Source organism: Canis lupus, chromosome 12 (assembly GCF_048164855.1).
Source record: "Canis lupus baileyi chromosome 12, mCanLup2.hap1, whole genome shotgun sequence".
NCBI classification, from domain to species: domain Eukaryota; kingdom Metazoa; phylum Chordata; class Mammalia; order Carnivora; family Canidae; genus Canis; species Canis lupus.
The window spans coordinates 25,338,564-25,352,720 of NC_132849.1; the positions used below are offsets into that span (position 1 = coordinate 25,338,564).

Consider the following 14,157-nt stretch of genomic DNA (forward strand, 5'->3'; position numbering starts at 1 on the left):
CGTGAACTGCCAGACTGCCTCAGCCTTGCTCCTGCCCCTGGATCCTGCACTCCAGGTGGGAGCGCTGGGGGCTACTCCGTTCTCCTATTTAGCTACCTGGCCTCTCTGATACTCCAGCCACACCCCATTATACGAGACAACAAACTAAGGCCTAGACAAGGAAAGGCAACTTGCCCAGCCTGACACGGAGGCAGGGTAAAATCAGAGCCAGAATTCGTGACTCTCAACACTAGTCTGGGGCTTTCCCCCAGCCCTACAGTGGCCCCATGCTCATCAGCCCAACATGATGCAGTGTGCCTAGGAGGTGACAAGCCAGACTTGTGTACAGGAGTGAGAAGTTGTCCTCTTGGACGGCAAGCATGTCATTCGGGAGCCAGCGTGTGAACTGAAGCCCCGGCTAAAGCCATCCTGAGGCCTGGTGCTGTGCCTCCTCCCCAGCGGGTCCACAGCAGTACCTGCCAGCCCTCTGGGACCTCCCGGCCCGGCTGCCTCCATCCTGCAACGTCAGCTTCAGCCCCAGAGCGGAGCAGGCGGTTGTCCCTGGGCCCTCCTCTGCCCCAGCACGTGGATGAGCTCAGGTGGGTAGTGGGGGAGCGAGGACTAGCTCAGGGCAGGCAGCGGGGCAGAGAGTTGGGAAAGCACTTGTCTCCTTTATTCAACAGCCTCGGGGGCACCTCAGCACTGGCCAGGCAGCCAGAGGAGAAAGCCGGCAGGAGGTGGGGGGCAGGGAGGCGCCCACCCTCATTTCCAGTCCTTGAAGAATTGCTTGAAGATGGGGCTCTCGCGCCCCTGGGGCAGAATCTCCACCTGCAGGGCAGAAAGAGGGAGAAGTCTGGCCCTCAAGGTTCCACCCTCGGGCTGCCAGAGGAGAGATGCCCAACATCCTCTTAGCAAACACCATGTACTTTTGGGGCCCCTGGGTGGCTCAGTCAGTTGAGCATCCACTCTTGGTTTCAGCTCGGGTCATGACCTCAGGGTCTTAAGATCAAGCCCTGTGCTCAGCACGGAGGAGTCTGCTGCTCTCCTCCTCCCCCTGCCCCTCCCCCATCTCGTACTTGAGAGCTCTTTCTAAAAAATTGTTTTTAAGATTTTATTTATTTATTCATAAGAGAGAGAGAGAGGCAGAGACACAGGCACAGGGAGAAGCAGGCTCCATGCAGGGAGCCTGACGTGGGACTCGATCCCAGGACTCCAGGATCACGCCCTGGGCCGAAGGCAGGCGCTAAACTGCTAAGCCACCCAGGGATCCCCCTAAATTTTCTTTTTAAGCAAAAGAAAACACCATGTACTTTTAAATGTTGAAGGATTAAAAAGGGCTTTCCCACTGGAGGGGGCCAGTAGGGAGGCCTGACAGTTCCTGACTGTGCCCAAGGGTTTCCTGCCCTTCTTGTCCAGTCTGTGGGGCAAGAGGCCACAGGAAGAGACCCCGGCGAGCGGGGGGGGCGGGGGGGGGGGTACGACACAAGGCGGCTCCTCACCTGAGTGTTGGGGGCATAGCGCATGCGGGAGATGAAGTCCTCGGCCACTTGGAGAGCCGCCTGCCGCTCCTTCTCGTTAGCTTTTCGCCCTGGATCAATAGGAAGGGGATTGATTGATTGATTGATTGATTGATTTTTTAAAAGCAGGGACCCTCTCTAGCCCACATCCCATTTTCTCAAGGGAACTTAAGGTGGGATTCCATAGAATAGCTGGACCAGGAGGTGCTAAGATGCTGAGGAGCTGTTTGGAGGTGTGAGGTCAGCCCCTTGAGACTTCTCCCAACCCGGCAGCCCCAAGTGGGATGAAAACTGTTCCTCCTATCTGCTCTAATCAAAACCTTCTGCTCCGACCAGGGCCCCACGGATATTCAGAACTAACATTCTCTGTGGCCTGAGACTCTAAATCTAGAGTCCCACCCGGGACACCTCGCCTCTGGAGTCTGTCAACTGTGCTGTTGACAAGTATCAACAAGTATCAAGCCTTTTGTGTAACACTAAACGGGACAAAAGGGTGTGATTTATCATCATCTTACTCCCATAATGCCCAACAGCTGAAACTGGCCTTATGGCTCTGCCATCAGGTCTGCCACCTAAGAGCCTGTAAAAAGGAAGACCATAAGTTATCCTTCCCCTCCTGTGGGCAATCTCTTTCATGCAAGATGTGCTCAGTTTAAAGCAAGAGCCTTCTCTTCCTGGCTCCCAATTTTTTTCCCCTCTGGTTTCTCTTTCAAAAATGGTTCGGTTCTTTGCTTAGGGTTAAATTCCCTTCCGTGGGCATCCGGGAACCCCTCAAGCTTGGAAATGGTTCATGGGAAAGATACTCTGGCAGGAAGGGAAGGGCAGCCCCAGTGCGCAATTTCCGATTGCCCTCACCCCAACTCCTAGAAGGCTCCACGCTGCCTGCTGCTCTGGCCCTTCCCCGAGCCTAGAGTACTCCTGGCCAGTAGCCGCTATCCTGAGAATGCCCAATCCTTCCCCATCTTCCTGACCAGGCTAGGACTGCGGGTTTCTCTTGGCTTTGGTTGCCCCCACAAATATTTATTGAGCAAAATGCTATTTCATCAAGACACCAGAGATGATATGGTTCCTGCTTTTGGGAAGTTTATAATCCGGTCAGGAAGGTAAGACATGCTGGAGAAAAGACAGGCATGGAGAAGTAAGGAGGTTCCCGGGGCCAGTCAGAGACTCAGAGCTTTGTTTCAACATTTTTGGAGTTAAACCAAGAGAACAAGCTTATACATGACAGTGTTTCTATCTCCAGCCAGTACAATTTCTTGGAAAAACAAGTTCTACTAGTTCTTTACTGAGGACACGAAGTGAGATTTAATTTATGTAAAATTGCTCTGTCACACCCCAAGGTAGAATAGCAAGATTGGGGTCCCAGCAGCCCAGAAGGCTAGGAGTGCTCTAGGACAGCAATGCTTGACGGTAATCCTGGGCCGGCATCAAGGCTTGAACCAATTAGATATGCAAAATCTTTGGCTGGGGCCGGGGTGGAGGGGGTGTCCTGCCTTCTGTTCTAACAGGCCCTCTGGTGATTCTAAGGCTTGCTGACATTTCAGAACCTTTGCCTGGAATTTAGGGGGTGGGAACAGCAAAGAGAAACTGCTCAGCAGCTCCCTGAGGCTGTTTTTGAAAGCAGTCAGGCAGGCTGAGCCCTCTAGTGGGAAGTGTGCCCAGGTCAGAGCAGCTGCAGGGGCCTCAGGCTAGAATGGAGAAACCCCCGCGTACCTTTCCAAATGTAGATCTTGCCACAGAGCCCATTGTCCAGCACGAAGCAGTCATCAGACAGCAGCAGCTCAAGGGCAAAGGGACTGGAGTCGGCCACCTTGGTCAGGTTCATCTGTCCAGTGGCATCGGAGACCTGGGGGAGGATGGGCAGTGCCAGATCCCACCCCCTGCCCCCAACACACAGCCCTAACCTCCGCCCATATGCCATGGCCCCCACGGCCCCCGCTCACGGCCCCAGCCCAAGGAGCAGAGAGGAGACTGGAACCACTGCAGAAATTAAGTAGATTCCAAGTCACAAATAAATGCAAAGAATCCAAAAAAGTAAAGCTCAGCATCAGCTTCACATCTCCTTCTCCAAGAATGGGCTGGAAGTGAAGTGTCAATATCTCCTCAGGGGGCCAAACATCCATCCATTTCCCATCCTCCCCTCACTTGGAGCCCTGGATAAACCACTGTGCTGCCCCACCCAATCTTCCCTGGGCTTTATCCTGTCCCTAAAGCACCCCTGCCTGGACCCAGGGCAGGCCCGGAGCACCTACCTTATACAGAGCCGCGGCCTGGGCATTTGTCCGGTCCGCTGTGAGGTCTTCCTCAGGGTTGCCCTCCTTCAGAGCAGGCTTGGGGCCCAGGACCTAGAGGGGCCAGGGCAGGCCAGGTTTCCAGGCATTCCTGGGCACCTGTCCCAGACCTTCCCAAGCCATCATGCCCAAGGCTATCATATCTGAGGGAGGTAAATTGTGTCCCGCACAAGGGGGTGAGAACTGGGTCCAGCCCAGTCCACCTGCCAGGCCACTGGTCCATCTGCCCAAAAGGCAACTTTACTCTGAATCACACGAGGGCATCCTATGATCCCTTATGATCATAGCCCACAGCATCCTTAGCTCACAGCCCTAAGCTGTACACAGACCACCCACCCCCATCCCTGCCACCCTCATCTGACCACCCTCAACCCCTCCCCCAGCTTCTCCCGGCTGCCCATCCCAATATCCCCCAACCTGGATCATCTCTGCAGGTTCTTCCCCGTCAGTGACAATCTCCACTTGGGCCTTGCCCTGTCGCTCACTGTCCCGGATGGCCAGGGCCAGGTCCCGTGCCTTGTTGCGCTCCAGGATGTTGGACTTTCCACCACACCAGGTGAAGATGTTCTGGAGGGAAGTGGGGAGGCTCAGATCCCTGCATCCAGCTTGTTGACTGTATATGTGTGTGATGGGGGTGTGGGGTGGGGGTGTTCCTGAAGAACTGCCCCGGGAGGCAAGACCATCTAAGACAACACAGCAATCTTTGCAAGTGTTTCTCTGGCCAGCCCCATCCACCTCCTGCTTTGTTTCTCCACATGGCTTTATCCAAATAGACTTAAAGGTCTTTATCTGGTTTGTAATTTATGTCCCCTGACTAGAAAGTTTCATTAGGGCATGAGGGTTGTGTTTTGCTTTGCTTTGTTCACAGCTGCGTGCCCAGTACTAAAACAGAGATGGCACAAATTTAGGCACATATTATTTTTTTTTTAATTTATTTATTCATGATAGTCACACGGAGAGAGAGAGAGAGGCAGAGACACAGGCAGAGGGAGAAGCAGGCTCCAAGCACCGGGAGCCCGATGTGGGATTCGATCCCGGGTCTCCAGGATCGCGCCCTGGGCCAAAGGCAGGCGCCAAACCGCTGCGCCACCCAGGGATCCCTTTAGGCACATATTAAATAATGAATGAATGAGTGACTGGGCGAATGCCATCCTGGTGCCCCGTATCTCACACGGGTACTCGCCCCCTGCTGAGCTCGTCACCTGTCTCCAGCTCCCTGCTGCTAGCCCTCCTTCTAAACTGCTCCTGGGGACGCCCAGGTGGCTCAGCGGTTGAGCGTCTGCCTTCCGCTCCGGGCGTGATCCTGGAATCCCGGGAGAGTCCCACATCGGGCCCCCTGCATGGAGCCTGCTTCTCCCTCTGCCTGTGTCTCTGCACACCCCCTCTCTCTGTGTCTCTCATTAATAAATAAATAAAATATTTAAAAATTAAAAATTAAAAAAATAAACTGCTCTGGGTTGGTTTCCTGCCTGGAACCTTCAGCACCAGATGCAATCCAGACTCCTCGACCAGTCTCCAGACCTAGGTCTCAGGCTCCAGAACCCTTTCGGTTCCCTCCGCTCCTGTCCACACCCAGGGATCCATCAAGCCAGTCCCTTCCCTGCCGTCAGCATGTGTGTCTGCACCTCACCCCCTTCCGCTGCCCCAGCTCACCTGCTCCAGCTCACCTGCCGCACGGGCTGTTAAAGCATCATCCCCGCCCCCAGGCACCTTCCTGGGACTGGCTTCAGCTCCCGCTAGAGGGACCCCTGCCTGCCCCAAGCCCCTGGCACAGGCCCTGCCTGACAGTCCTCATCACATGCCACCGTGCCACACAGCAACGGGCCTTGTGGTTCCCGAGCCGACTCCGAGTGGGCATCAGAGACCCCGCGTGAACGGCCCAGCGGACAAATTCACGGCAGGGCGGGCGGCTGGCCAGAGCTACAGGCTGGGAGAGGAGAGAGTAAGCCGCGGGGCCTGGGTGGCGGAGGGGCTTCTGCTTTCGGGACAGGCGATGTCTTCTAATGGCTGGAGTGGCCTCTTGCCCCTCGCCGGCCTCCCGGTCCCTGCCGGCTTAAAGGGCCTGCGACTCACCGGGCCCAGGTCCAGGATGAAGCAGTCCCCGGTGTTGAAGCTGTCCCAGCTCAGCGCCCGCTCCGTGGCGCGGATGTTCTTCTTCCCCTTCACCTGGTACAGCTTCTTGATGGGGGCCGCCGTGGCCCCTGGGGAGGTCTTGTGAAATGCTGACTCCACTCCACCTTCCTGCAGCCCAGACGCCAACCTGAGTGGGTGACGGCCCCCCACCCCCGTGGCCCTCCCTACCCTGTCCCGGCAGGAGATGGGCAGAAAGATGGGGGGGGGGGGCAGGCCCGAGGGCGCCTGCGCCCTTCGCAGGGTGAGAACTGGCGGAAGGACGAGCGGCGGGGAGAGCAGCCGCGGGTGTGGGGGGGCGCTGGGAGGTGGGCTCTGACCTGGTACTTGAGGCCACGCGGGAAGTAGCTCATGAAGAGGTCGGACTCGTTGCCCTGCACCTCGCGGTGCTGCACCGGCCGCTCCCCAAGCAGCGTGTTGAGGTGCACGGCCAGCACGGCGCAGGCCCCCTGCTCATCCCGGGACGACTGCTGGCCTGGGGGGGAGGCGCCGGCCCCTGAGACCCCGCCCCCCGCCTGGGCCACGCCCCCAACTCGCCCCCCAGCCTCCTTACCTATCCAGAGGTGCAGGTGGGAGAGCTCCTCCGGACCATTGTGCAGCACTAGGTAGGAGTCCCCGGAGAAGAAGACGCCCTGGTTCTCACGTGCTACCGGCACTGGCTTCAGCTTCTCCACCCGCCACACATGCAGGCCGGGATCCTGCACCGAGCCTGGGAACGGGGAGCCACTGCCGGAGGGAAGAGGGTTGGCGGTGGCGGCCCGGGCCCATGAGGAGTGGACCCCAGCAGACCCCTGGGCAGACCGGGCGGGCGGGGGACGGTGGCCTGGGGATGAGGGAAGGGGTGAGGGGGGCAGCCCTGGGGGTGAAGAAGGGGAGGGATGAAAGGGGGGGCACACAGCTTACCCCTGGGGGAGGGAGGTGTACATGCTGTTTCCGGTTCTGGAAAGACATAAGAAGCCACCATGATTACAAATGTTATGACAACCACCCTTCACATTGGCCTGGGGAGGCCCTTCTGGGTGTCAAATGCTATCATCTTCATTAACTACCTCACCTCCAAGAGCCCAAGATCACCCTGGCTCCATTATGCAAAGAAACTGAGGCACAGAAAGTCTAAGTCCAAAGTCACAAAGCTTGTGAGTGGCTAGTGAAAACTAGGTTTCTGACTCCTGGGCCAGGGTCTTCCCCTTGCTGTGACCTCTCAGCCATACCTCTCTTCTGCTTCCAGACCCTTAACACTGGGCATTGCACAAGGCTGACATACAGCTCTTTAAGCAATAACTGCCTATATTAGAAAAGCCGAAAATCAATAACTTAAGTTTCTACCACAAACACACCAAAGAAGGAAAAGCAGATTAAATCCAAAATAATCAGAAGAAAAGAAATAATAAAAATAAGAGCAGAAATGAATAGAAATAAAAAATAAAAAAATATAAATAAATAAATAAATAAAAGAAATGAATAGAAATAAAAATATATATACAGAGAGAAAAATCAATGAAGCTGGTTTTTGAAAAGAAAATCAATAAAATTGATGAACCTTTAGACAAACTGATTAGGAAAAAGAAAAGACACAAATTTCTAATTCAGAAAGATGATTCACTACAGATTCTACAAATATTAAAAGGATAAAGAGACTATTACAATACTTATGCCAATATATTCCACAACATATATGAAATGGGCAATTTCCTTGAAGGATACAGATTATGAAAGTTCACTCAAGAAAAATAGATTACCTAAATAATTCTCGAATCTATTAAAGAAACTGAATTTATACATAAACCAACCCTGCCCCCTCCAATTCCAAGTCATGGTACATTCTTTTTTTAAGACTATTTATTTATTTATTTATTTATTTAAGAGAGAAAGAGAAAGCATAAGGTAGGAGGGGGAGAGGTAGATGCAGAGGTGGGGGAGAAGCAGACTCCCCCCACTGAGCAGGGAGTCCCATCTGGGGCTTGATCCCAGGACCCTGAGATCATGACCTGAGCTGAAATGAAGAGTCGGATTCTCAACTGACTGAGCCACTGAGGCATCCTCCAGTCATGGTATATTCTACCAAAAATTTAAGAAAGACATAATACCAATTCTATGCAAACTTTTCCAGAAAATAGGAGAGAATACTTCCCAATTCATTCTATGCCACCAGCATTATCCTGATGTAACAAACCAGATAAATATATTATAAAAAAGAAAATTAGTGTGTGCTTGGGTGGCTCAGTTGGTTGAATGTGTGACTCTTGATTTTGGCTCAGGTCAGAATCTCAGAATTGTGCGATTGAGCCTAAAGATGGGAGTCTGCTTGGGATTCTCTCTCTCCCCCTCCTATTGCCCCTATTCCCCATGCTCCCTCTCTCTTGTTCTCTCAAATAAATAAATAAAATCTAAAAAAAAAGAAAAAAGAAAAAAGAAAATGAGACCAACATCCCTCATGAACATAGACACAAAAATATTATCAAAATTTTAGCATATGTGGGGAATATAAATAATAGTGAAAGGGAATATAAGGGAAAGGAGAAGAAATGTGTAGGAAATATCAGAAAGGGAGACAGAACGTAAAGACTGCTAACTCTGGGAAACGAACTAGGGGTGGTGGAAGGGGAGGAGGGCGGGGGGTGGGGGTGAGTGGGTGATGGGCACTGAGGGGGGCACTTGATGGGATGAGCACTGGGTGTTATTCTGTATGTTGGTAAATTGAACACGAATAAAAATTAATTTATTAAAAAAAATTTTAGCATATGGAACTCAATAATATACAAAAAAGATAAAATGCCACGACTAAATGACATTTATCCCAAAAATGCAAAGTTAGTTTAACATCCAAAAATCAATGTGACCCACCTTATTAACATATTATATACACATGAAAAAGAACACCTCTCTAAAAGGAAGCCATTTTAGATTTCTTTCTAAGTTGGCAAGACTGTAAATAAATTTTGTTTAAACCAAAAGCCTGATTTATGTCCCGCATATGTAAACATACGTTGTACACCTGCCTTGAAAACGAGTAGCCTGAAGGAAATCATCTTGTTCTTAAAATACTGACCAATGTTCCCACTTCCTGCATTCCTTGACATTAAAACTCATGGTTCTTGGGACGCCTGGGTGGCTCAGTGGTTGAGCATCTACCTTCCGCTCAGGGGGTGATCCCGGGGTCCTGGGATTGAGTCCCACATTGGGCTCCCTGCAGGGAGCCTGCTTCTCCCGCTGCCTATGTCTCTGCCTCTCTCTCTGTATCTCTCATGAGTAAATAAGATCTTTTAAAAAAACTTCATGGTTCTTACTTATATGCTAATCTATAATCTCTGGAGCTTCTGCAAGATGTAGAAAAGTAGATAACCCTGTAAAAACTGTTTATTCTCTGGAGCACCTTCTTCCCTGTGAAGAGCGTATTTCTTGTGGCAGCTGTCCTAACTTGGGCTCAAATAAAACTCTCTTTTCAAGATTATTTATTTATTTATTTATTTATTTATTTATCTCACCCCTCTCCTTAGCTCCTGTAAGAGTCTTGTTGCTTCACCATCTTTGGAATTCCCATGTCGATGTGGATTCTCCATATGTATGCTATTACATTTAATTTTTCTCTTGTTAATCTGTCTCCTGTCAATTTGATTATTACCCCAGCTAGAAGGACTTTGAGGGACAGAGGAAATTTTTCCTCCCCAAACCTCAAATATCATATTATTCTATAGGTCAGTGAGAGCAATCTTTTTTGGACAAGTTACTCAGGGGAAAAATAGTAAAGGCAAGTATTTTAAATATATATATTATTTTTCATTCACTGTCTCTTTCCTAGGTTCTGATTACTACACAGTTTCTTTCTTTCTTTTTTTTTTTGGGGGGGGGGCATCAAATACATAGCCCACACTAGCAAGCAATGTAACACAATTCAGCCTGTGCAGGTGAACAGCATTTTTGTAAGGTGAGCATCTGTGACACAGAGTAAGGACCCGGGGAATTTCAGGGTGAAGATGAAAACTGGTGCCATGGGGAGCTTCTTGGGGCTTGAGGAAGCAGGAAGGGCCAATCTTTAGGGGATGGGCAGGAGAGCAGAGGGTGTTGGGTCTGAGTAGAAAACAGAGGGATAAACAGGAGCAGCGGTAATGGATGTGAAATACCATGTGAATCATGACTTCTTTTCCATTCCTAACTCACAGCATAGCTGAAGGCATTTTTTGAAACCACTTTTTCCTAAAGCAGGAGGTGGTGAGGGGGAAGGTTGGGGGAGGGAAACTTTAACGTTCCTCCATTCCACAGAAGGTCACATGCTTGCCCACATCCCCCACCACAGGCTACTCAGCCTGTGACTCAGGTTTGAAGTAGTGGGGCGACTGCCCCACGCCCAAGCCAGCAGGAAGAGATGCTGTGAACAAGAGGGTCAATTGTTAGCTTCACTATTTTTCCTTTTGTGTTACTGATCTGTAAGCTTGGGCCATAACTCAGAAGCCAGCAGCCAACCCTCGAGACCACAGGCCTCCAAGAGCCACTGCAGGGTTTAGATGAAAGGGGTTTGGCCACCTGCTTCTTCAACACCCCAGCTGCCTGTTAAAATTACCTTGGAATCTTATAAAAACACAGATGTCCCAGCCCAAGGCCTGGAGATTCTGATTAGAGTGTGGAGTGGGGCCTGTGCATCTGCATTTTTAACACATGTTCCATGCAATTCTGTGCTGCCAGTTAACTGTCCAGAACGGCATCTCGCACCTGCTTGTACATTAGAATCATCAAGCTCAAAAAAATCCCAATGTCCAGGACACATACTAGAACAGTTAAAATCAGAGTCTCTGGGGTGAGGCCTGGATAGCATGTTTGAGAAGTCCCAGGTGACTCTAAAGCTCAGGTCAGGGCCGAAATTCATGCTGTCCCATCAGATCTCTGCCCATTGGCCTTCTGCTCCAGGCTCTCACAGGTAAGAGGCCACCTGACACCTCTCCCATCCAGCTGTTCTGCCCAAACCCACAGCAACTTGAGCTTTCCCAGTATGCATACCAACCCATACCACCTCAGCTGTCCACGGAGACTTCCAGGACATTCGGTAGCCTCAGACTTCTCTGGGAGTTCCCCCAGCCCTCTCACTTGGGAGCACAGGCGTCAGTCTCTACTTGCATGACCTGACAGCTTCATGTCTCAGTCAGAGCAGCAGACTTGCTTGACACTCCTGCATTCCTCAAGCAGCCCACACCAGGGTCTATGCAATTCCATACAAAGTCTACACTGGGAGCTTGGCACTGGGCAGAGCAATGGTGCAGGCACAGAAATGAGAAAGAATAACCCATGTCTCATGGTCTAACTGGAGAGAGAAGTAAGGAGCCATCACAAAGCAGTGGGGCCACAGACAAACTTTCCCTAAGTGAGGAATGTCACAGAATCACAGATAGTCAGGGTTAAAAGGAGCCTCAATGCTTATCTTATCCTGCTCTGCATCTGCCTCCCAACGTATGCCTGTTTGCACACAGCTCAGGAACTCCTTCTATAGCATCCCTCAGCATCCTCCTCTTGAATACTTCTGGTGATGGAGAACTTACCACCTCACAAGACAGCCTCCATATATACATACCTCTTCCATTAAAACCTTTGTTTCTTCTCACTCTGCCATAGTCCACTGAGTTACGGATCTGCCCACCTGCCCTACTAGACTATAAAGGCCTTTTGGGCGGGGAGTGTATTTTGCCTCTCTTAGCTAGAACCTGAAGGGGAGCAAAATATACCACCCCAAAATAAGCCACTTTGGCATGTTGATTATTTTAAACCGGCTATTTTTTAAGAAGGATTTTGTTTATTTATTTGAGAGAGAGAGCACAAGCAGGAGTAGCAGCAGAGGGGAAAGGAGAAGCAGACTGCCCGCTGAGCAGGGAACCCAATGCAGGACTCAATTCCAGGACCCTGGGGTCATGACCTGAGCCAAAGGCAGACACTTAACCAACTGAGCCACCCAGGTGCCCTAAATTGGCTATTTTTAAGAAGCAGCAGACATTGGTGACATTCAGAAAACCAAGTAGAAGTTGCCCTTTGTAAGAGACATTTACACTTATAAGGGAAGTCTCCCACTGTCAGGGTGTCTCCTTACTGTATCAGGAAGGGAGGAGGGGGTGACTGCAGCAACTTATCAAAGAAGAAAGCAGCCACTTAAATCTGCATAACAACCTTACCCTTGTTCAGTAAGTAGGCTTTTCCTAGTAACCTCCCATAACTGACCCCCAACATATTTTGTCTTTAGCCTAAGAGGGTATTTAAGGTGATGGCTTTGACCATTTCAAGTTTTCCTGGATCTGTCCCAAGTATACAGGAGGTATCCGTGTTATTAAACTTTCCGTTTTTCCTCCTGCTAATCTGTTGTATACCGATTTAATAGACCAGCCAAAGAAACTAGAAGGGAAGAAGGGGAAGCTTTTCTGCCACTACAAACCCCACCCTGTGCCTGGCACCCTGCAGGTGCTCAGAGGGTGTGTTGGATACTCAGGACTTTGTGGGGCCATGATTCCTGGAGCAGCCAGAGCGTGAGGGAGAGCGTGGGATTTCACAGGCTGGGACAGGTTGTAGCAGCCCCGAGGCAGAAAGCAGAGGTTGAGGAATCCAGTGAGACTGTCAGGATGCCAAGGGTGGGGGAGGATGCACACCGTGCTGACCATTCCAGGGCCCAGACTTGGGAGGGAACCTGCCTTTGAGGACACCCTGGGGGACTTGGGGGCAGGGGGAGGTGTCCCTGTGATGCATACCTTTAAGGCAATGCTTGACAACTGTCAGGACAACTGCCCCTGCCTGCCCTCCAGTGCTCTCTCTGCCCTCCTCAGACTCTGACTCTAGATCTCTTCACTTCACGGTCCACCGGCCCCTAGAGAAATGCAACAGCCCCTCCCCCTCTCCCCAAGAAAGAGTGGAGGGGTGAACGTTGACGCTAGAAATGACAGCAAGTCCTCCCAGCCTGGGATGTGGGCATTCCCCGGGTCGGGAGAGCTGGGTCCTGAGCCCTGGCCTGGGGACTCTGGCTAGTCCTCTTTCCCCTGACACTAAGTGGGGCTCCCCACCTTCTCTCCTCGACCGTCACCTCCCTCCTCCTCCCCTTCCCCTACCCTCCAGGCCCAGGACTATACTCGGAGCTGAGGTCTTGTTGGATTTGCAGAAGAATGGGCTGTGCTACAGTTTGAATTCCCATGCTCTGTCCCCTTCCCCCCCACACTGCAGCCCACCTGTCTACAGTCACCTGGCCCTGTCTTAGGAACGGGCATCCCCAAATCTGTCAGGAGGTCCGCACCACCTCTCCCGCCAGCCAGGACACCGCCGGACCCAGGCATTGCTCATCAGGATCCTGGGCACAGCCCTGGGGCTCCAGCCCGACGGTAAATGTACCTGGAGCCTGGCACCAAGCTGCCAGGACAGCGGGCTGGGGGACACCGGTCCTGGACAGAGCGGCCTCCAGAAGCGTGGGTCTCTGTCTCCAGAGCTGGCAGCCAGCCCTCACCTGCCCGCGTGAGGGTCCCGGGGGCCGCCCTGCCACTCGCACCTTTCCGCGGCTCTCCCGGCTCGCACTTCTGCTTTTCGGCGCGCCGCACCCAGCTTCTCGCTTCCCGAGGTGGGGCTGCCCCGCCCCCCGGCCCCTGGCTCCGCCCGCCCGCCCGGTCCCCTCCGGCTCGGGGACAGTGTGAGGGGCGGCCGCCTGGAGGGAGGAGGGCGCGGCGGAGGGCCCGCAGGGGCAGCGCCCCCGGGGAGGCTGAGGCCCAGCCCCGCCCCGCTGCTGGCTGCGGGCTAGGCTCCTAGCGGAGTCTGGGCCCCGCGAGGAGAGCCCCACGAAGGCCACCACGCTCGCCAGCCCCGGGGGACACGTCTGCCCTCCTCGGCCTCAGCTGGCTTAGTCACATTTCCTGGGAGGGGTCACTGCCTCCGCAGTGACTTTTTCCTCCTCCCCCAGACTTGTCTTTCGCCTTGCCCTGGATGCATACATTTGATTGATTGATTGATTTTTAAAGCTCACTAAGGAGGGAGTGCCTGGGGTCTGGGACACATTCTTCGCTGTGTCCTGTATGTCAAATGCCTCGAGTCTACCCTCGGTCATCTTCTTTTGTTCACCAGATGTTTACACACAGTCTTGGCACTGGGCACTCCGAGAGTCAGCAGTAGAAGGAAGGGTGGTTCCGGGTGCCTGGCTGGCTCAGTGGGTAGAGCATGTGACTCATAACCTTAGGGCTGTGAGTTTGAGCCCCACATTGGGTGTAGAGCCTACTTTCAAAAAAAAAGAAGAA

At 52.3% G+C, this 14,157-nt stretch overlaps 1 protein-coding gene across 4 annotated transcripts; it reads right to left on the reverse strand.

The window, feature by feature from the left end:
- Positions 1–630: 630 nt before the first annotated feature.
- CAPG (capping actin protein, gelsolin like) lies at positions 631–13,737 on the reverse strand. 4 transcript variants are annotated; one of them, XM_072770037.1, is made up of 10 exons: positions 13,422–13,737; positions 6,821–6,856; positions 6,471–6,643; positions 6,238–6,392; positions 5,861–6,028; positions 4,205–4,354; positions 3,749–3,841; positions 3,210–3,342; positions 1,479–1,567; positions 631–807 (listed from the first exon to the last, which is right to left on the reverse strand). In XM_072770037.1, the coding sequence occupies exons 2-10, from the start codon at positions 6,841–6,843 to the stop codon at positions 742–744; spliced, it is 1,050 nt and encodes a 349-aa protein (XP_072626138.1). In that variant the 5' UTR covers positions 6,844–6,856; positions 13,422–13,737; the 3' UTR covers positions 631–741. The 4 variants fall into 4 exon arrangements, with proteins under 4 accessions (XP_072626138.1, XP_072626137.1, XP_072626136.1 ...); XM_072770036.1 differs by having other exon boundaries at positions 13,380–13,737; XM_072770035.1 differs by having other exon boundaries at positions 13,268–13,737.
- Positions 13,738–14,157: the final 420 nt, after the last annotated feature.

Bases quoted from the DNA above. Each gene is read 5' to 3' on its own strand.
- CAPG (XM_072770037.1), bottom strand. From the start codon at position 6,843: ATGTACACCTCCCTCCCCCAGGG. The intron at 6,393-6,470 runs GTAAGGAGGCTG...CCTCCCCCCCAG, and splicing joins CCACCTGCACCTCTGGATAG to GCCAGCAGTCGTCCCGGGAT. The intron at 3,842-4,204 runs GTTGGGGGATAT...TGGCCCCTCTAG, and splicing joins AACCTGCAGAGATGATCCAG to GTCCTGGGCCCCAAGCCTGC.